This window comes from Trichomonas vaginalis, chromosome V, assembly GCF_026262505.1.
Source record: "Trichomonas vaginalis G3 chromosome V, whole genome shotgun sequence".
NCBI lineage: Eukaryota > Parabasalia > Trichomonadida > Trichomonadidae > Trichomonas > Trichomonas vaginalis.
Window position 1 is genome coordinate 31,546,469 of NC_067207.1, and position 18,704 is coordinate 31,565,172.

An 18,704-nucleotide genomic window follows, 5' to 3' on the forward strand; every position below is an offset into this window, starting at 1 on the left:
AATTTCGCAAGGTCCCAAGGTCCCGAAAACCAAAAAAAATGATGAAAGCTAAAAATGTTCAGTACAGTATAAAGGTTCATGTCCTACCGCTCAAACTTTCTAATTCTTTCAAAAATTTAAAATTCTAAATTCAAATTAACTAAATACTATCATTTCAAAACTAAAACTCATACAGAAAGTAATCTAATGAATAAGCGATGTTGAATTATAAGACATACATGACTGATTAAGTTAATTTTATTATGATGTATATGATGAGAAAATTAGATTGAAATCAGTATTAAATTAAATATCATTAGTATGCTATAATATGCGTCGTGTTTTCATTTGATTTTGAGAATATAACGCATTTGATAATCTTGAAAAAACGATTCCGAACGTTTGTTTAGGGAGACTTTATAATTTTTAACCTATGTGCGTGGTGACTGTACTAGAGAATATGTTGTTAAAAGTTGTAGAAATGTGTTTCTTTACATTAAAATTATGAAAAAGAAAAATGTTTCAATTTGAGAAATATAGTTCTACACAATAACACATTTGGAAATATCTTCACTTTTCATCCAAATTCCGAACTTGAAAATTTCTCTCAAAAAATTGATATAGCTTTGAAAAAGTAAAATAGTATAATATATTACCCATTAATTTACAATTAGATTTTAATAAAAAATAGCTGAAAAAAGTGAGAAAAAGGTGACGATTTGACATAGAATTTTTAAACTAAGTATTTTAATATCTCCATATATCGACAAATCTGTTTTTCCAATTAAAGTTCAAAAAGTACACCATTCGGAATCGTCCAAAAATGAAATCTTGGAGGTTTGCCAAAATTGAATCCGCCAGTATTTATCGACCAAAATTATAATAAAAATAATTTTCGCAAAGTATTCTATCCAAATCATTCTTCAAAAAATATTTTTTTGGTTCTTTTGTATAAAAAAACGTTACCGAAAACGCCTAGAAAATTATCATCATTCTTGCAAAATTTTAACAAAGCTCAAATTTTGCAAGAATGATTGGGATTCTATTGCAATCAATATTTCACACGAAAATTTAGTAAATAATTTCTGAAGTCTTTCAAAAATAACCTTATTGCAATAGAATTTAAAAATTTTTCGAAAAAAAATCTTTTTTCACTAATGTGCTAGCTTTTTGAAAAATAATCATATCGGTAGATAGGGGATAATATAGAGGTGCTTTATGAATAACTAAAATTCGGGAAAACTTGATATTCAACGAGAAAAACGCTTAAGGGATCACTGCCTTAGTTTACAACTATTCAATTTTTAACATTTGCTTTAAAAATGGTATAACAACAAAGAATTGGCGACCAATATTATGAAATATATAATCAATGATACAATACTATCTTATCTACAAATTTTCGAAAAAAGTATTCAAATATCTAATGTGGTGAATATTTGATTTGGGTTGTTGACTTTTTTCAATAATGAAGATATAGACTCTTAATCATATTTAAACATATTATTTCAATAAAAAATAAACATCGGATGGACCAATTTTGAGAAATCTTGATCAGCGGGCCCTCAGTGAAAACTCCAATGTTTAAGGTTTTGATTGAATCTCTTCTTTTTGATATCTGAAACGACAAATAGGTAGATAATGGTATGAACATGTTATGGTCATGCTTATGCAGAATGATATCTATTCTATCAAGAGAAAATAGACCTCGAAGTGTCGAAAATTGAATAGTTGTAAACTAAAGCGGTGATCCCTTAACGAATCTCACTTTTCTTGTAAACTTCACAAAAAATTGAGAACCTTATCTGGTCGTAAGCCTCCCTTAAAAAGTGGCAATTCGAAGATTTCCAATTAACCATCTCAAAAAAAAATCTACTTACTGTTGACCAATTTTTGCATAAAAATTTAGTTCCGAAAAAAGAAATTTGATAAAAGATTATGAATTTCGAACAAAGTTGGGAAGAATTTTATGATGGTAACAATGATAGTTCCTTCACAGGAAACTTTTCAGATCCTCATCGTTATTATATATCAGAAGTTTCTTCATCAAAATGTTCTCGGTTCATTTATTTTGAAAATGGTGATGTCAAAAGTATTAAAATTCTTCTTGAATCATCATTATTTCATTCGAATTATGTTGATGGATATGGCGGAAATATATACATCTCTGCCCATATAGATTTTGTTCAATGCAAAATTTGTTCATATAACTGCTCCACAGGTAGAGATGGACACCACTGCTACATACAATTACCATCAAATTCTCTCCCATACAAAAATTACAATTTTCTTTCTTCATATTTTGATTTAGGCAAATCAAATGGATATTCACCAATTTATCATAGTTACGGTGAAGTTATCATAAATAATGCAAACGTTTCTAATTGCATAACTTATCAAAGTTGTGGAATTTTTATTGATGGTTATTATACTACATGAAATATTTCACAAACATCAGTAATAAACAATTCAGCTGCAAATACAAATTGCATTTATTTTTCTGGAGATAAACCATATTCATATATAAAATCCAATTTCGTGAATAATAAAGCATCAGATGAATTATTTTATGCATCTTCTCATTCTTTATCTATAATCGATAGTATCATTAAGAACAACACAGCAGCAAACACATTTTCTTCATATTTTGGTTTACACTTTTATTTAATCCACAGTTTTGTCGAAATACAAGGATCTACAAGACTTTTAAACACAGAATTATTAAAAACAGACGAATTCGAAAACATTTTTTCTACAACGATTTCAGGTGAATGTTATTTCTCATTCATCATTAACCAACGAACTAAGATCAAACACATTAAGATTCATATTACTATTTTGAAATGTCTTTCCAGTTCATTTTTTGAAGAAACATTTTCTGAATATTTCACTAAATAAAAGTTTGTTTAAGGGTGCACTTACCACTTTCTGACATTCTCTCAAATTTCTTGTTTAAGGTTTTATTTTCTATGCCTCTTCGCGCCCGTATATCTCTTTTTGAGAGAGTGTCAGAAAGTGGTAAGTGCACCCTTAAACAGAAGCAATGCATTATAACAAAAATGATTCATTTCGGGAAAAAAAACTATTCTAAGCAAAATTGAGATCAAATTAGTTCAAAGAATAGATTAGATAAACAAGAGCTTAAAAGTAAATATTGTAAATTCAGTAATAAGATCTTGATTTTTGTAAAATGAGATTCAACAAATGAAAAGGTGAAAATTAACTATTTGCTAATGAAATAAATAAAAATTCTGATTCTCAAATCTAAATTGAGAAAATGAGCGAATAATTTTGGTTAAAAAATCATGAATCCGTTTTAAATTTAAAAATATGTATTTATTCATGGAAATCATTATAATTGGTATCATATTAAGATATTTTATTTTTAATTAATCTATTGAAACCTGAAATATCGAAATTCTATATATTTGATCTGATAAATAGCATATTGAGAGGTCATATATTATGTATATGCTATTGATTCAACTAACATTATATAGATTGATTAAATTCAAATTCAAAATTAGCTAAATATAATGGATAGCGCAACTTCGGATTCTGCACGTCTTTTTTAATGCACATTTGAGCAATTTTGAAGCAAAGAATATAATGATGACATGTGAACAACTGAAAAAAAAAAGGTTGATTGATTTTCGGTTATTTTTATTTCATGAAATATTTCATGAATTTATTTCAATATTTATATAACAAGGTGATTGATGATGAAGAAAATAAAATTGAGAGAATGATTTTGAGAATAAATTTGTGATAGTCCAATCATCAATTTTCCAAATTGTCTTTTGTAAAAGCAATTATGAGTATTGCCGATATAAAATTAGACTTCATTGATTTTTATTTGAAATTTTGAGAATCCTTGATGGCTTTGATGAACATTGAATAATAAGCTAAATTCCAATATAATTTTCGATAAATTTTATTAAATTTTTAACGATAAATTTTCATGAAAATAAATCCTCTTAATGCATATGTTAATATTTGTGATTGATAAAATTATTAGGTCGTCAATTCATTCAAATTCATTCAAATTTCGACCAAACTAGTATTCAAAAAATTTCAGATTTTATTATTATGTTTGGCGCATACACTAAAGAAGTCAATACCCTTGTCCAAATCATGAAAACAGCAATACCACTTACATTAGCTATCCAAAAGGATCTTGAAATGGATGAAATCAAGAAGAAACAAGACGGATCTTTTGTATCTATTGCAGATTACGCAACACAAGCCATCATCATGGATGGAATCAATCGTATGCTTCCTGGTGATGATGTCTACGGTGAAGAAAATATGAACAAATGCAATGAACAATTTCTTACAATGGTAAAACGCCTCCTTCCAAACAATCTCGATCCTGTAAAGGCCTGTGAAAAGGCTATCCAGAAGTTTGGACCAGAAAACCACCGTGTTTGGGTTATTGATCCAATTGATGGTACAGCAGGCTTTGTCGTCAATGATTCTTACGCAATTGCATCAGCTCTTCTTGTAGATCTTCATGTTGTCTGCTCAATTACTGCCTGGCCCCTTCATGATCCGAAATTCACAGGAATTCCAATCAACGGCCCAGTCATCTTCATTGCTGTGGAGAATGCTGGTGCATGGGCTATGGATATGCAAGGCAACACAATAGATATGACTCGCCCAACAGAAATTAAGAAAGGTTTACTTACAAACGGCTTAGGAAGAGTCCAGAACGTTCTTAAGACTACGTTTGATGTTGACAAGATCGTAAGTATGCCTTCAATGACAAAAGGATTCATTCTTGCCTCAGGTGAGTGTAACATCTATGCAAGAATCCACAAAGCATTAGAATATGTCTGGGATGTTGCTCCATTTGAGCTTTTCGTTCGCCTTTGCGGAGGCATTGTTACAGATGGTACTGGAAAACCACTCGAATACACAACAGACGGAAAAGTTAAGGATAGCGACAAAGGAATCTTGTGTACAATGGGTGGCGAAGAGTTCCACTACCAAGTTCTTTCTGCTATGCAGGATGGAATGAAAAGGATCCTGAATATCAACTGCAGAGTTTGAAATTATTTCTGTTTTGTTCTTATATTTAAAGTTCATCGGTTTATTATGATATTAATTTCTAGTATATAGATTTTAATGTTTAAAAATTAAAAATTAGGAATAAAATATTCAAAATTTATGATTATTTGAGGTTTTTATTGATTCATTCAATAGTTTAATTCTAGATGAAATTGAATTGATTGTAATTACCTCTGAAAATGAAGAAATTTCTTAATAATATCGAACGTATTCATATTTTTTTTTATCGCATATGAGAGAATAATGTGAATATATCTTGTTTTTAGTATTAAAAATTTTTCTCTTGCATTTGCAGAATATTGAATTGAATCCTCAGTTTTTGTAAATTTTATGCTATTTTTAGAATTTTTCTAAACTAAAAGTTTTTCACTCAAAATTAAATATAATAAATTATTTAGATTTTAATAGACATTCTAAAAAACTACTTTATGTTCGATCTTGATACATTATTTTTTTGAAATTTATTGCGTTTTTCCATTTTGACATAGTTATCAAAAATCTATAACAGAGGTTCAATTAATATTAATAGAAATGCGAATCATATTTGATATTTGTTAAAATATCAAATTCTATTCAGGGAGATTAGAGTATGCAATCAAAATAATGCTACATGTATTAGGTATTGATTGATCATTTGAAATCATTCGATTGGATTTCTTTAAAAATTATTGAGTAAACACTGTGAGGTATTCACATTCACAATATTTTTAAGGAAACAATATTTTTCAAAATCGTAGATCCTCATTTCATGAATATATTTTTTTTTTTCATTGTAAATTTAAAAGATTTTAATTCTTATAATCATGAAAATAACTATCGGAAAAGGTATCATTTTGTATTATTTTCATCTATTAAATATGATCAATATTATTAATTGATTCATATTACTATCGAATCTTTTGTTTTTATATTTTTTGAAAATAAATTATGAAAAAATGATTAACGAAATGAGGAATGTGATGTATTATCATCGGATATTTATATGGTTACATTAAAATCGATAACTTCCGCTTAATATTAATTTTTTTTCAATAAAAAAATTTCGGTAAAGAGGATTTGCATTTCTGACCTAGTATGGATGCAATGATTCAACAAAATTTTAATCTGTGCGTATGAAATTAATCATTTTGTCTTAATTTTTGATTAAAACGAATCCAAATTGTGTACTTGTATGCTTAACATTCACTGAAGAAATCATCTATTGGTAATTGAAGCGGTATATAGGGCCGATGAGTCCTCAATTTTTCACCTTTTAGTATTGGAGTGATAATCTCGTTGATTTTTGTGTTTGAGAGCTTGAACGTTTTTTTGTGAAAAATAAAAATGCAGAATTATGGTATGCAATAAAGGGCATACAAAATTATGAATTTTTGGTTTACCTATCGAAATCAAAAATTCTTGAAAATTATGAACTATATACACTTCTCTTAATATTTCAGGTTTGAATTTTTGTGAGTGTTTCACAAAAAATTTTCGATTTTTCAATGAATTCTGGTACGATGACGGCTTTTTTCAATTTCATATAGTATCTTCAGAATGTCACTGTCGAACTATTCAATAGACAATCTCATCGAATCAGGAGCTTTTGGGTCTATTTGTAAGTGCCATGACCGATTTAATAACATCGATTACTCATGCGAAGTAATTCCGATGGATATTAAAAATAATCCTCAGCATTTACAAGCATTTAAAAATGAAATCAGGTTAAATGCCCAAATTAACCATCCAAATATTGTGAAGCTAGTCGACGTTTTGATCGATTCCAATAACATTTACACCATTTTTGATAGCTTTGTTGGGACCACACTTGATAGCATTGTACAGGAAAATAATGGTATTGATGAACAAACCGCAGCAAATATTTTAAACAAATCATGAGCGGAATTTCATATTTACATCATCGAGGAATTGCCCACAAAGAAATTTCGCTCAAGAATATTCGGGTGCTAGATGATGATACAATCAAAATCACAGAGTTTGGAATTTATAGGCGGCCAGTAACTAGCTCAGGAAACACTTTCGTATATATGCCCCCGGAAATCCTGCAAGAAAAAGCGTTTGATAAATATAAAGCTGATATCTGGACAGCTGGTATATGTCTTTACGCTATGACTGCTAATCATATGCCGTGGACAGTTAATGAATCAACGCCCGTAGAAAGTATCTGGGAAGACATACAATCACAGATATGCCGTGGAGAGATTATTTTTGATGATAATCAATCCGATATTCTTCAAGATTTATTAAGCCAGATGTTATCGATCGAACCAGATTTTCGACCAGATGCTGATGAAATTCTCAATCATGCATGGTTAGAGATGATGGCAGGTGACCAAATTATTGATTCACCCGAACCAAATCAAAGAATTATTTCAACTGTTAATTCTTTAATCAATGATATAGAAAATAAGTAATTGTTATTAGTTGTTAATTAAGAATAAATTTTGTTTTTATATTGTTAAGGGTCCACTGTGAGGCCAAATAAGGCCTATCGTCGTCCCAAAAATATTGCTCGAGATGGTGTTTTACTCAGGCCCAAAACTTAAAAAAACTCAAAAAAATTAACTTTACTCTTTTGAGATCCTTATCAGATATGCATCAATTTGATGCAGTATCGCAGTTCGAATCTGATTTTTTAATGTAGATATACTCTAACATTCTTGAAAAAATGCAAAATAATATTAATTAAGCTTTTCATTTCTGTATCATACACGAAACAAAATCATTCATTATACTAAAATTTATTAAAGTTTGAATAATGAAAAAAAATATATCTAAATTTTTACATTGAGTCTGCTATTGATATGGTTAATATTAAATCTTGTAACAACGGGTATTGGCCAGAATAATACCCGCTAAAATCCACAATTTTTTAAAATTTTATCAATTTGTTATGGTACATATTTATGACAATGAATAAAATGCTTATCCTTCATAAGTAAATACATAATTTATGCTTAAACACAAAAAATAATACGAAAATTTTTGGCCAACATATCAAAACTAAGGATAATGTTTTGAATATATAAGCAATAATACTTTGTCTAGAGAATTAAATTTGTGCTATCTAATTGTCAATTCTTTGAATTTTTTTTTAATGCAAGATATCCCGGCATTGGCCTCAATGAATATAAACTACATGCATCATAATATTAGTTTGTAATAGCATAAAAGCGAAATTCCTAATTTCTTCTCAAATAAATTCCTAAAAAAACATCGGAATTAATGATTGGAAATAGGTCAAAAAATTCCTAATATAAAACTTATTCTTAAGATAAAATCAAAATTCGAAAATATCTATTTTTCAAAACACGCATCCAAAAGCGAAAAAATTCGAATAAATCATGTTCTTATAAAACTCGCCGATTTTGCAATTTTTATCCGATTTGAAGTTATAGAATATATTACCATCTTACAAAAACATATACTTCATTATTGCATTCACAAAATATTAATCAGAACATTAGGAAAAGTGGATTTTCGAAAAAAGACGATAACGATTATTTGCAAATCGCCTCTCAATTTTGAGAGACTTTCAATTTTTACAGTGGACCCTTAACTATCGTCTCTTTTCAAAATTTATACTATCAAAATTCCCATTCAAAAATCAAAAAATTGAAAAATCATTCGAAATGCGAAATCTATACTATTTAGAACTCATTAATTATTCTCTCTCTGTGAATTTTTTAGGTTTCAATTCAGAATCCTTACCGATATTTCAAGTTTGTATTCATTAGAATATTAGAATTATAAATTTTTAAAAGTAATTCAAATTTATTGGACAGATGTCAGATTGGTTAATTCATACGGTGTTGTAATCATTCCGAATGCAAAAATACACTCTTGTCTATGAATGCACCTATAATATTCTTTCCATAATTAAAAAATTCATATTTTGATATTTCATCGATCAATGAGGAAATGAAAATATGATCGATTTTCAAAATTCTTCAGAAACTTACTTGTCTAGTGTTACACAAATAAAAATCAAATACAATTGGGTAGATTTTTAGCAATCTTGTATATTTTGATAAAATATCAAAGCAACGAATCATTTCTCAACTGGACAAAAATGAACTTTATTGCAAAATACAAAATACTTATATAATTTCAACAATTTTTTTATTCTTATGTAAAATGTGGTTATTCGCTCAATTTTTTTTCGAATTTACAAATTTCCTATCGAAAACGTGCTAAATAGTCGGTTAATATAAGGATAATGAATAGTTGCTATTAATAGCTTTTCATTCATTCTTATTAGGGTAATCCAATACAATAAAATGAGAATACATTACATTGTACATATCGCTTATAATAATAAAAGTTAATTCCACATTTACTATGATGCTTTTTGCCTAAGAATTTTATAGTTAATAAAAATATCAGTATTCTTCATTAGATTTGAGACCATTACCACTTAAATTTTAATATACCTCAAGCCTCATAATTGATTACCACTTAAATATTGATATTTTATGAAAATAAAAAATAATCTCATGATCATCTTACCTTTCTTTAACTTCAAACTAGCAGAATTTGGTTGAAGTTCTTATATAAAACTTGATGGTACATTATGGGATTTGATTCACTTCAATCAAGTCAATGAGCGCTCATATAACTATTAGATAACCTTGCAGAATCAAAAATATTTATATATTTGCTAAATGGTACAGTTACCATTTACTGACACCTTCGCCTTAATTTTTTTTAAATTGCTCAGTCAAAAATTTAAGACTGGCAAATTTTTTAAATTCCAATTATTAATACATATTCCAATTATAGATATAAAATAATATTGGAATTTGAAAATTTTCCATCAAGTTTTATATTTCCAATTTTCCAATCAATAATACATATTCCATTTATAAAAATATTTCATTTAAAATTAAATTCCAATTATTATTGAAGTGAAGTGGAAATTCAAAATGAAAAAATTCCGACTAAATCATTTTTCACATGGATCCAAACTGTAATGAAGTTTTCATTGATGATCTTCCCACTTGTATTGATGTGCAATTCTTGAAAGAACTTTTCGAGGATTATGGTCACTTCCCAACAGATTCTATTTTCGTTAAGAAACAAACAAAACCCAACAAGGCGTATGCTTTTGTTACTTTCAAGTCTCATGAACTAGCGAAGCGTGCAATCGAAGAACTCAATTACACAAAACTAGATGGTGTTCCAATACGAATGTATTGGGGTGATCCTTATACAATGAGTCTGGCGAGATCAGATGCTAACACTCTTTTAATACGTGGTCTCGCAGAAAACATCGAAGTCTCTCAACTTCACGATGCTTTCTCTAATTTTGGCAATTTAGTTACTTGCAAGATTCCTTTAACAAATCTTAAATCTTGCGGTTATGGTTTAGTCACATTCTACAGCGAAGAAGATGCCAGAAGTGCACAGAACGATCTTAGGGATGCAGCCATCAATGGCAAGCCAGTTGAAATTACGTTTTATCAGAAACAATCTCAGTCTCAAACAAACCTAAACCAAATCAAACCAAAAAGAAAGCAGCCACAAAGTATTTTGAAAATGTAATAAACAGAAATTCATCAAAAGTGACAGCTCTCAATTTTTTGACATTTGTAAATTCTAAATTGAATGAGAAAAATGAAATAATACTAAGCATAATCCAATATTCTAGATTTAATTATAATTAGGAAAAAGTTAGTTTTGAGGGTACTTTTCATAGGCATATAGAATGAAATCTTCTGAAAAATAATATCACATAAACTCATATTATTTTCTAATATATAACTATTTTATATAAAAATCAAATTCAATGATCTTAAAAGCGAAGGATAAACCTCAAAATTTACGAATATAATGAGTGGGAATATAATGCTTATCTATCATAAAACCATATGAAATATCAATTTTTGCTTTACGCCTAATTTTTGACGACAATTAGCAAAAAATGTTAAATGTTAACACTCAGTCCATTTGAATATGAAAAATAAAATTGACTTTGATTAAATGTTTTTATTTATCAGCAATTCTTCTTGCGACCAAAGATTTGAATAAAAGTTCAAAAAATAAGATAGCTTAAAAATAATATACGGTAGTGTTTACTAATAGATGAATAGTATATAAATTCTATTAAAATGGATTTGATCCAAAAAAATATATAAAATTTGATCATAAATAAAATCGTTTTAAATTACTTCTTCATTTAAATTATAACAATTATTTTTGGTTTTATATTTTTTTTGATCAAATCCATTTTAATAGAATTTATATACTATTCATCTATTAGTAAACACTACCGTATATTATTTTTTAAGCTATCTTATTTTTTGAACTTTTATTCAAATCTTTGGTCGCAAGAAGAATTGCATGATAAATAAAAACATTTAATCAAAGTCAATTTTATTTTTCATATTCAAATGGACTGAGTGTTAACATTTAACATTTTTTGCTAATTGTCGTCAAAAATTAGGCGTAAAGCAAAAATTGATATTTCATATGGTTTTATGATAGATAAGCATTATATTCCCACTCATTATATTCGTAAATTTTGAGGTTTATCCTTCGCTTTTAAGATCATTGAATTTGATTTTTATATAAAATAGTTATATATTAGAAAATAGTATGAGTTTATGTGATATTATTTTTCAGAAGATTTTGTGTTCTTCTTCAAAATTTTATTTTTTTATTAAAAAGAATCTTTACAAAATATACATTTACTTTAATTAATATTTAAAAACGTGCTCTATCAAAAGTTCCAAAAATTCAATATTTTAGCTTTTCTGAGGTGTCACTTTTGATGAATTTCTGTTTACAACAAAAACACATCCAAATACCAATAGAGTTGTATGGTGAAAGTAATCTTGAATCATCAGGTCTGAGAGACTTTGGTGGGAAGGCTGTTGACAGGATAGGTCTCTTGCTCATTTGCCAATTCCTCATACTATTGTGTTTTGTGTTTGGATTGAGTTTCTTACAAAGAGGAATTGTATCAATACAATCAACAATTTTGAAATCGCATTCGAACTTTCTAAGGTGTTTTATTGGTGGAAACACTGATGCTCTATGAGGTTCTTCGGGATGAATTCCAAGGATACTGCTTGAGTTTGCGGGCATCGTGCAATAATTGCTGGAAGAGAAAACCGTGATCACAGATCCACCAAAGTTTTCTTCGTATCCGTTTGTAACGCATTGGTGAGCACGAACAACATATTTAACAGTATTTTGACGTAAAAAGTCATTCATTGCGTCGTGGCCGTAAACATAGCCAAATCCACTTGTACTTGGATGAAAAAGACTGTAAATCCTTGATGGATCACTCCACATTATGTCAGTTATCAAATTTGCGTCAGGTCCTTCGATAAAATCGGTAATTGGACGTTTAATGTTTGCAATTTGGTCAATAGACTTAAGGTATGGACTAATACCACCATGAACAAGGAGATATTTTTGATTGACAACAGCTCCAAGTGGTAAATACGAAAAAACTTCGTTAAATAAATCGTACATATCATCGTCATATGAAGATAAAACTTGTTGATGGAATCCATAATATGTGTTAATGATCTCAAACTCGTGGTTGCCACGAATTAAATAGATATTATTTGGATAAGCAAGCTTAAAGGCAAAGAGCAAGACAACAACTTCTATTGACATGTCTCCTCTGTCAACGCAGTCGCCTAAAAAGATGAATTTGTTGGAACTTGGGGATCCACAATAGTTAAAAATTCGGATTCAATCGCGTAAATTGCCGTGAATATCTCCGACAACATTGAAGTCTCCTTCGAGATTGAGCAATGTGTCTTCCTGTTTGAATAAAATCATAACGCTATTCAATAAATGCTCTAAATCGATCTTTTTCAGTTTAGGGATAGCTAACTTTCCTCTACCAATTGTTTCGGGTTCAGTGTTCCTGATAAAAAGAGGCACAAAAGCATCAATGATGCTTCTGGATATCATGAATATTTTTTGCAAGGAAAATTCAGTGTGATCATTCAAAATTCTGTACTGTCAACAAAAATTAGTGTTAAATTTGATAAATATCTCATACCTTGATAAACAATAAGTTTCTTTGGTCTCGAATTTTGATTTTTCAAATTTGTGAGATTTGAATTGTGTTCAGGAAAATGTAAATAAAAAAATTCATGAGCAAAATATATTTTAATTAATAATAATCCATGGGTTTTTGTTCACAGAAAAAAATTCAATAGATTATCGATTTTAAGAGATTTTATCGACTATTAACTCTGATCATAAAAAATTATTTACTCGAATTTTGGCAGTTTTATTTTTTACTCACAAAAAAATCTAGGTTATTTTATTACACAGCTTCGTTAACTTATAGTCTTAGTATTAAAAGTCGGATATTCGGAGTAAACAATAGGAAAATTATCGTTTTGCATTCCTTTACATTGTTCACTCGAATTGATTACTGTATTCAATGAAAAATATTAAATATCAAACATTTACTAGTCAAAACAAAACGCTCGTAATACATCCTTCCTACTCAATTAGAATGGAGCTTGTGTTCAGTGGTGTCTTCTTATTCTCATTGATCGGTAAAAGATCAGCTGAAGGAGAATGGATGATAATATCTGTACTAGATTTGTATATCGTGATTTTCTTCTCGAGTTTGAGTGAATGCGAGGAATCAGTTACATGTGAGGAGCGTCTAAGCTTGAGAGAGTTGCTTCTTCTATTTGTAAGCTTACTTGATCCCAATCTTCTTAAACATAATGGGACGGTTTCTTCAACTTGGACCCACTTAAATTCAGAAAAATTCTTCTGAAAGTGCGGCAATGGCTTATATATCACTGGTTTAAGTTCTGAACTAGTAATCAAGATAGCACCACTTGCATTTGGAGGATATGGTGAATAATAGCTCGATGAAAAAACAGTTATAACTCTTCCACCAAAATGCTCTTCAACTCCCGTAGTGATGCATTGGTGCGCTCTTATGATTCCATAAAGTTTATTAATCGTTAAAAATTTGAATGTGGCTTCAACTCCAAAATTAACCCCGAATCCTCTTGGATTTGGACTGTAATAGTAACTCGCATGTGAAGGATCACTCCACAATAGATCACAAACAAGTTCATGGCTGTCTCCTTCTGTAAAAGATGTAATCGGTCGCTTCAAATTTTTAATTTGATCCAATGTTTGTAGTTTTGGACTAATACCTCCATGGACTAAGAAGTACTTGTTATTGACAACTGCAGCAATTGGCAAATATGCGAATACTTTATTGAAAAAATCAAATATTTCTTCATCATATTGCTGGATGACTTGAGTTTTGAATCCATAGTATTCATTGATTTGTTCGAACTCATGATTTCCGCGGATCATATAGATATTCTCCGGATAAGCGATTTTGTATGATAATAATAAAACGACAACTTCGACGGAAAGATCACCACGATCAACATAATCGCCCATAAAGATATACCTTTGGTTCGCAGGTGTTCCAAGATCATTAAAAATCCTTAATAAATCTCTTAAATTTCCATGGATATCTCCAACTACAATAAAATCACCTGAGAGATAGAGTAAAGATGGTTCTTCGTTGAATATCTTGTAAGTAGTTTCCATTAGGGCTAATAAATCATCTCTTTTGAGTTTTGGTAAGGCAAGATTACCCGTACAATTCATCTTTGCATCTTCACAATTCAACAAGAGTGGTATGAATGAATCTAGAACACTTCTGGAGAGCATACGATATAAAATGTGTACGGGTTTTCAAAAATATAAAATCTCTCAAATTGTTGTTCAGAATATTTATAGAAGTATAATCTCATTGTTTTATCTTTCAGACTGAATATATTTAAATTTGAAACTCCGAAATTTTTCTTGAAAAAATTGTGAGTTATCTCAATTCGAAAGTTGTTGAAAATGGTTTCTATATAATCAAAGACTATTTTCCACACAAACAAATTCTCAATATTATTCTGAAATTTGATAATAATCTGATTTATTTATGTCGAGCATAAATTTTTATATAAAACGATTCTTTATGATGAGTATAATCCAACGTATATTAAATACGATTATGGAGAAATTACCGGTTTTAAATAAAAATCGATGAAAGTACTCTGTTCAGCATAGCTCCAATAAGAAAAATGAGTAGGGGCGTAAATTATATTTGAGAATGACATAATACAAAGAATGCCCGTGATTTTACAACCTTTGAATGATTGAATGAATTGGCATCTTATTCTCACTAAAACTAGTGACAAACTCAACCCAGTATTAGTGTATGATAATAATCCTCTTTATTTGAGTATTTTCCCACATTTGTAAAAATTTTTCATGGGTTTATCAATAGTTTTTTGTTTATACATGTAATAGCTAAGTAAATTCAATGTGATAGTGTGATATATTTAGGATATCCTTGATCCAATTCATCAATCTACAATCAACTCATTCGGAAAAAGGCCATTAAGTTATATAATTGAGTGAAATGCTTTTATTGCATGTGTCAATCCATTATCATTCATATATGTATATGATTTACACTTCAAACTATGCCTGAAATTTCAGAGCAATGAAATTTTCAATCAAATGAATTAAATTATATAATTCAATGGTTTGTTTTCAGAATGTTGAATCATATTGTGAAGATTTGTTCTAAATTTCTATAATTTCGAATTCAAAAATTATCATAACAATTTGTCAGCAATTAAAAGTTATGCAATGAAATTGCCAATGGGAAACATAGCAAATCGTTTAAGAATTAAAGTTGTATATATATGAAATATGTAAATCAGAAATTAAAACATATTTTAATACGAAATTCTGTGTTTTATGATTCTTGCTTCATAAAGGGCTTTGAATTATGGTGATAGAGTTTGTAATTGATTGATCTAATTTTAAGAAAATTTCAAATTATCTTTGAGATTTCATTTTTTTTAAGGCAAGATGTTAAACTAAGTGTTTATTAAAATTATTGGTTTTATACTACTCGATCGTTATTGAGATTGTCTAAAACAACTGTACTATGTGTCTCCTCGGATTTCTTTCTAAAGTAAGCGAAATAAACTACAATGCATATAATCACAACGACAGCAACACCAATCATGACATATCCAACAATCTTTCCTGCCTTCTTTGCCTTATTTTTACTTATCTCTTTATTCAAATCATCATAGTTTAAGGACCATTCAGGAGGAGTTTGTGGATCTCCTTCAAGAACTTTTGATTTTTCATCCATTGGATCTTTGTTGAAATTCATGGAATCAAGCTTTATTGTTCGGCAAAATCTTTCTGGATCTGGGCAATAGTTCACTTCAATACACGATGAGATTTACCACTTATGAATTTCACAGGATATGAAAAAGATTCGTTGATATTATTTTTAGTGCATTGATATGTAACTTCTTTGTTATCAGCATCAACAGTATGGAACTCAAAACTTTCATATCCATTGCATTTATAAGTTCCACAAAGATTTTCGAAATGATCTTCTGTGTACTCTGTTTCAGGCATATCCATTAAATGACCTGGAAGAACAGCTTTATTGTTTTCACAATAATATTCCTGATCATTATATTTTTGATAATCTGAAATAATATCAGCTGAAACGAATTTTTCTCTATTGGGATTATAGAATTGGTTATCTTTGTCATTACAATATTTTTCAAATTCTAGATATTTACATACATCTTCGGATACATTAAATATTGGAAGTTTGTTTGAAATCGATTTATAATTAAATCCAACAGTGTTGTAACTTGATTGCAAATAACCTTCTGGGAATTTCTTTTGTGGTGGATCTATTGCAAATCCTTCAATTGTTTTGCCGTTAATTGATTCAGGATGTCCGAAAACTAATGGTTTTGTATTTGCCCAGTTAATTTTATAATTACCTGTATCCATTAAAACAGCCATTGTTGCATCACTAAACTTTTGAAATGGCGCATCAACATTAGGAACAGATCCAACCATATATTCAGTATAATAAGTTCATTTTCAAGATGTGATCCTGCTGTGGTTTGTCCGCCTTGATCTTCTAATTCGATACCTGCAGGGCATGACTTATTCTTATCTCCATAGAATTTGTCAACACCGAATCTCTTCTTTGCATAAAGATGGGCATAAGGAGTAACTAAGAAATTGTATTTTTTGTTATACTTTGTTAATTGACAAGTACTGGTTATATATAATTTATCTTCTTGTTCATAAGGATGGAAACTCCAATACGCTGAGGAAAGGAAACCAATAGCATGTGTCAACTCATGAAGGACAGTGTAAAAGAATTTGCTTTCGAAATCTGTGTAATCACATGGTTTTTCAGGAACAAATCTTGGATTAAAGTACATTACTCCAATATATGGTCTATATGATGGTTTAATGAATACTCTTGGTGCTGCTGCAGCTATTATTGAATTTGTTGAATCTAAAGCAATTGATGTAGCAACAATTCCTAAATCTGCATCATTAAAAACAATTTCATCAAAATCTCCGTAATCTTCTAAATTAGAAACTTTAATAGGAAAACGTAATGATTTAACTTTGATAGTATTTTGTAAGAACTTTATTACATTGTCTATTGTTTGTTTAAGGGCGTTTCTTTGGGCATCTGTCAATACATTTTCTTTTTCACAACGGAATCCTGAATCTAAAACTTGACCAACGCGATCACATCGCAGTGGATATTCCTTCTTTCCATCCATGAAATCATAATTAAACTTAATTCGAAATGGTCTCCATTTATCTGAAACATCGAAAGTTTCCGAATCTCCTAGTGACTCTCTTCGTGGACCATCTGAAATATTAAGTTTTTTAAAGAGAAGATCATGCTGGCAAACGAAGTTGAAATGGCAAATTAATGCAGAAAGCATTAAATTTTTATGTTGAAAAATCGGATATAAACCATTTTCTCAGAAAACTGGAAATTAAATGAAAAAATACTTTATTTGACTCTTTCGGATATATTTTTAAAAAATCGGATATGAATTCAATATGTCAGATTTAAGAAATTCGCTAAAATTATTATGGACTTCTGCTTAGCTAATTGGATACATCATCATTATGGATGACTATTAGAAAAGTAAAATAATCGTTTCATATGTTAATCATGTCATTTAACTAAACACACGATAATTTCTAAAACAATTGTGGAGTTTTTAAAATAAAACATTTCAGAGGAGATTTGAGAAAAAAAACGTGACAAGAGAAATTTTTTACATCAAACAAAAAAAAAGTTTTTATATTCGTTTAAAGGTAGTCTCACGAAAATACGTTATTTTCCCGATGCCTTGGAAGCAGCTTTGCAGGTTACCCGTAAGGTAACCAGTAGAAGTTTCTGAGCAAGGATGAAGAAGATTAAAGAGCCTTTTTATTGCAAACGCTATATTTGTAAGTGTCTTTGTAGAACTTCTCATAAATTCAAAGATTTCCAAAAACGAATTTTTCGATTTTGATATAATAAATGATATTTAAACAAATTATAGATGTGTTTGCAATTAAAAAAATCCGAGTTAACTACAACATCTTCAATTTTTGTCGTTCACTTTTTCATGTCATACTGATAGCAAGAATACTCACCCAATTTGGTTACACTTCATGATAGTTTGAAGTAAAAAAATGCCACAGTTTTTTTTATTTGATATCGTTATCTAAATTTTGTACAGAAATGAAATAAATTATAATATGAAACGTGTGTTATTATGCTTGTTGGGAAACAA

General features: G+C 29.1%; 6 protein-coding genes across 6 annotated transcripts, besides 5 other annotated features; 3 read left to right on the plus strand and 3 right to left on the minus strand.

Moving 5' to 3' along the window:
• Positions 1-2,885: 2,885 nt before the first annotated feature.
• Positions 2,886-2,918: a mobile genetic element.
• Positions 2,891-3,013: a mobile genetic element.
• Positions 3,014-3,883: 870 nt separating this feature from the next.
• Positions 3,884-5,426, plus strand: TVAGG3_0438080 (3'(2'),5'-bisphosphate nucleotidase protein; the record flags this gene model as incomplete). Its single annotated transcript, XM_001328276.2, has 1 exon — positions 4,069-5,031. The coding sequence occupies one exon, from the start codon at positions 4,069-4,071 to the stop codon at positions 5,029-5,031; it is 963 nt and encodes a 320-aa protein (XP_001328311.1).
• Positions 5,427-6,923: 1,497 nt separating this feature from the next.
• On the plus strand, positions 6,924-7,463 carry TVAGG3_0438090 (protein serine/threonine kinase protein; the record flags this gene model as incomplete). Its single annotated transcript, XM_001328275.1, has 1 exon — positions 6,924-7,463. The coding sequence occupies one exon, from the start codon at positions 6,924-6,926 to the stop codon at positions 7,461-7,463; it is 540 nt and encodes a 179-aa protein (XP_001328310.1).
• A 49-nt stretch (positions 7,464-7,512) lies between these two features.
• Positions 7,513-8,604: a mobile genetic element.
• A 1,401-nt stretch (positions 8,605-10,005) lies between these two features.
• On the plus strand, positions 10,006-10,593 carry TVAGG3_0438110 (RNA binding; the record flags this gene model as incomplete). Its single annotated transcript, XM_001328274.2, has 1 exon — positions 10,006-10,593. The coding sequence occupies one exon, from the start codon at positions 10,006-10,008 to the stop codon at positions 10,591-10,593; it is 588 nt and encodes a 195-aa protein (XP_001328309.1).
• Positions 10,594-10,627: a mobile genetic element.
• Positions 10,628-11,535: 908 nt separating this feature from the next.
• TVAGG3_0438130 (phosphoprotein phosphatase protein) lies at positions 11,536-13,063 on the minus strand (the record flags this gene model as incomplete). The annotated part of the gene is made up of 1 exon (XM_001328273.1): positions 11,788-12,678. The coding sequence occupies one exon, from the start codon at positions 12,676-12,678 to the stop codon at positions 11,788-11,790; it is 891 nt and encodes a 296-aa protein (XP_001328308.1).
• Positions 11,804-11,841: a mobile genetic element.
• A 372-nt stretch (positions 13,064-13,435) lies between the features above and the next one.
• TVAGG3_0438150 (phosphoprotein phosphatase protein) lies at positions 13,436-14,743 on the minus strand (the record flags this gene model as incomplete). The annotated part of the gene is made up of 1 exon (XM_001328272.2): positions 13,525-14,457. The coding sequence occupies one exon, from the start codon at positions 14,455-14,457 to the stop codon at positions 13,525-13,527; it is 933 nt and encodes a 310-aa protein (XP_001328307.2).
• A 1,085-nt stretch (positions 14,744-15,828) lies between these two features.
• On the minus strand, positions 15,829-18,100 carry TVAGG3_0438160 (regulation of choline O-acetyltransferase protein; the record flags this gene model as incomplete). Its single annotated transcript, XM_001328270.1, has 1 exon — positions 16,893-17,858. One exon carries the CDS (start codon positions 17,856-17,858, stop codon positions 16,893-16,895), a length of 966 nt encoding a protein of 321 aa, XP_001328305.1.
• Between the last annotated feature and the right edge of the window lie 604 nt (positions 18,101-18,704).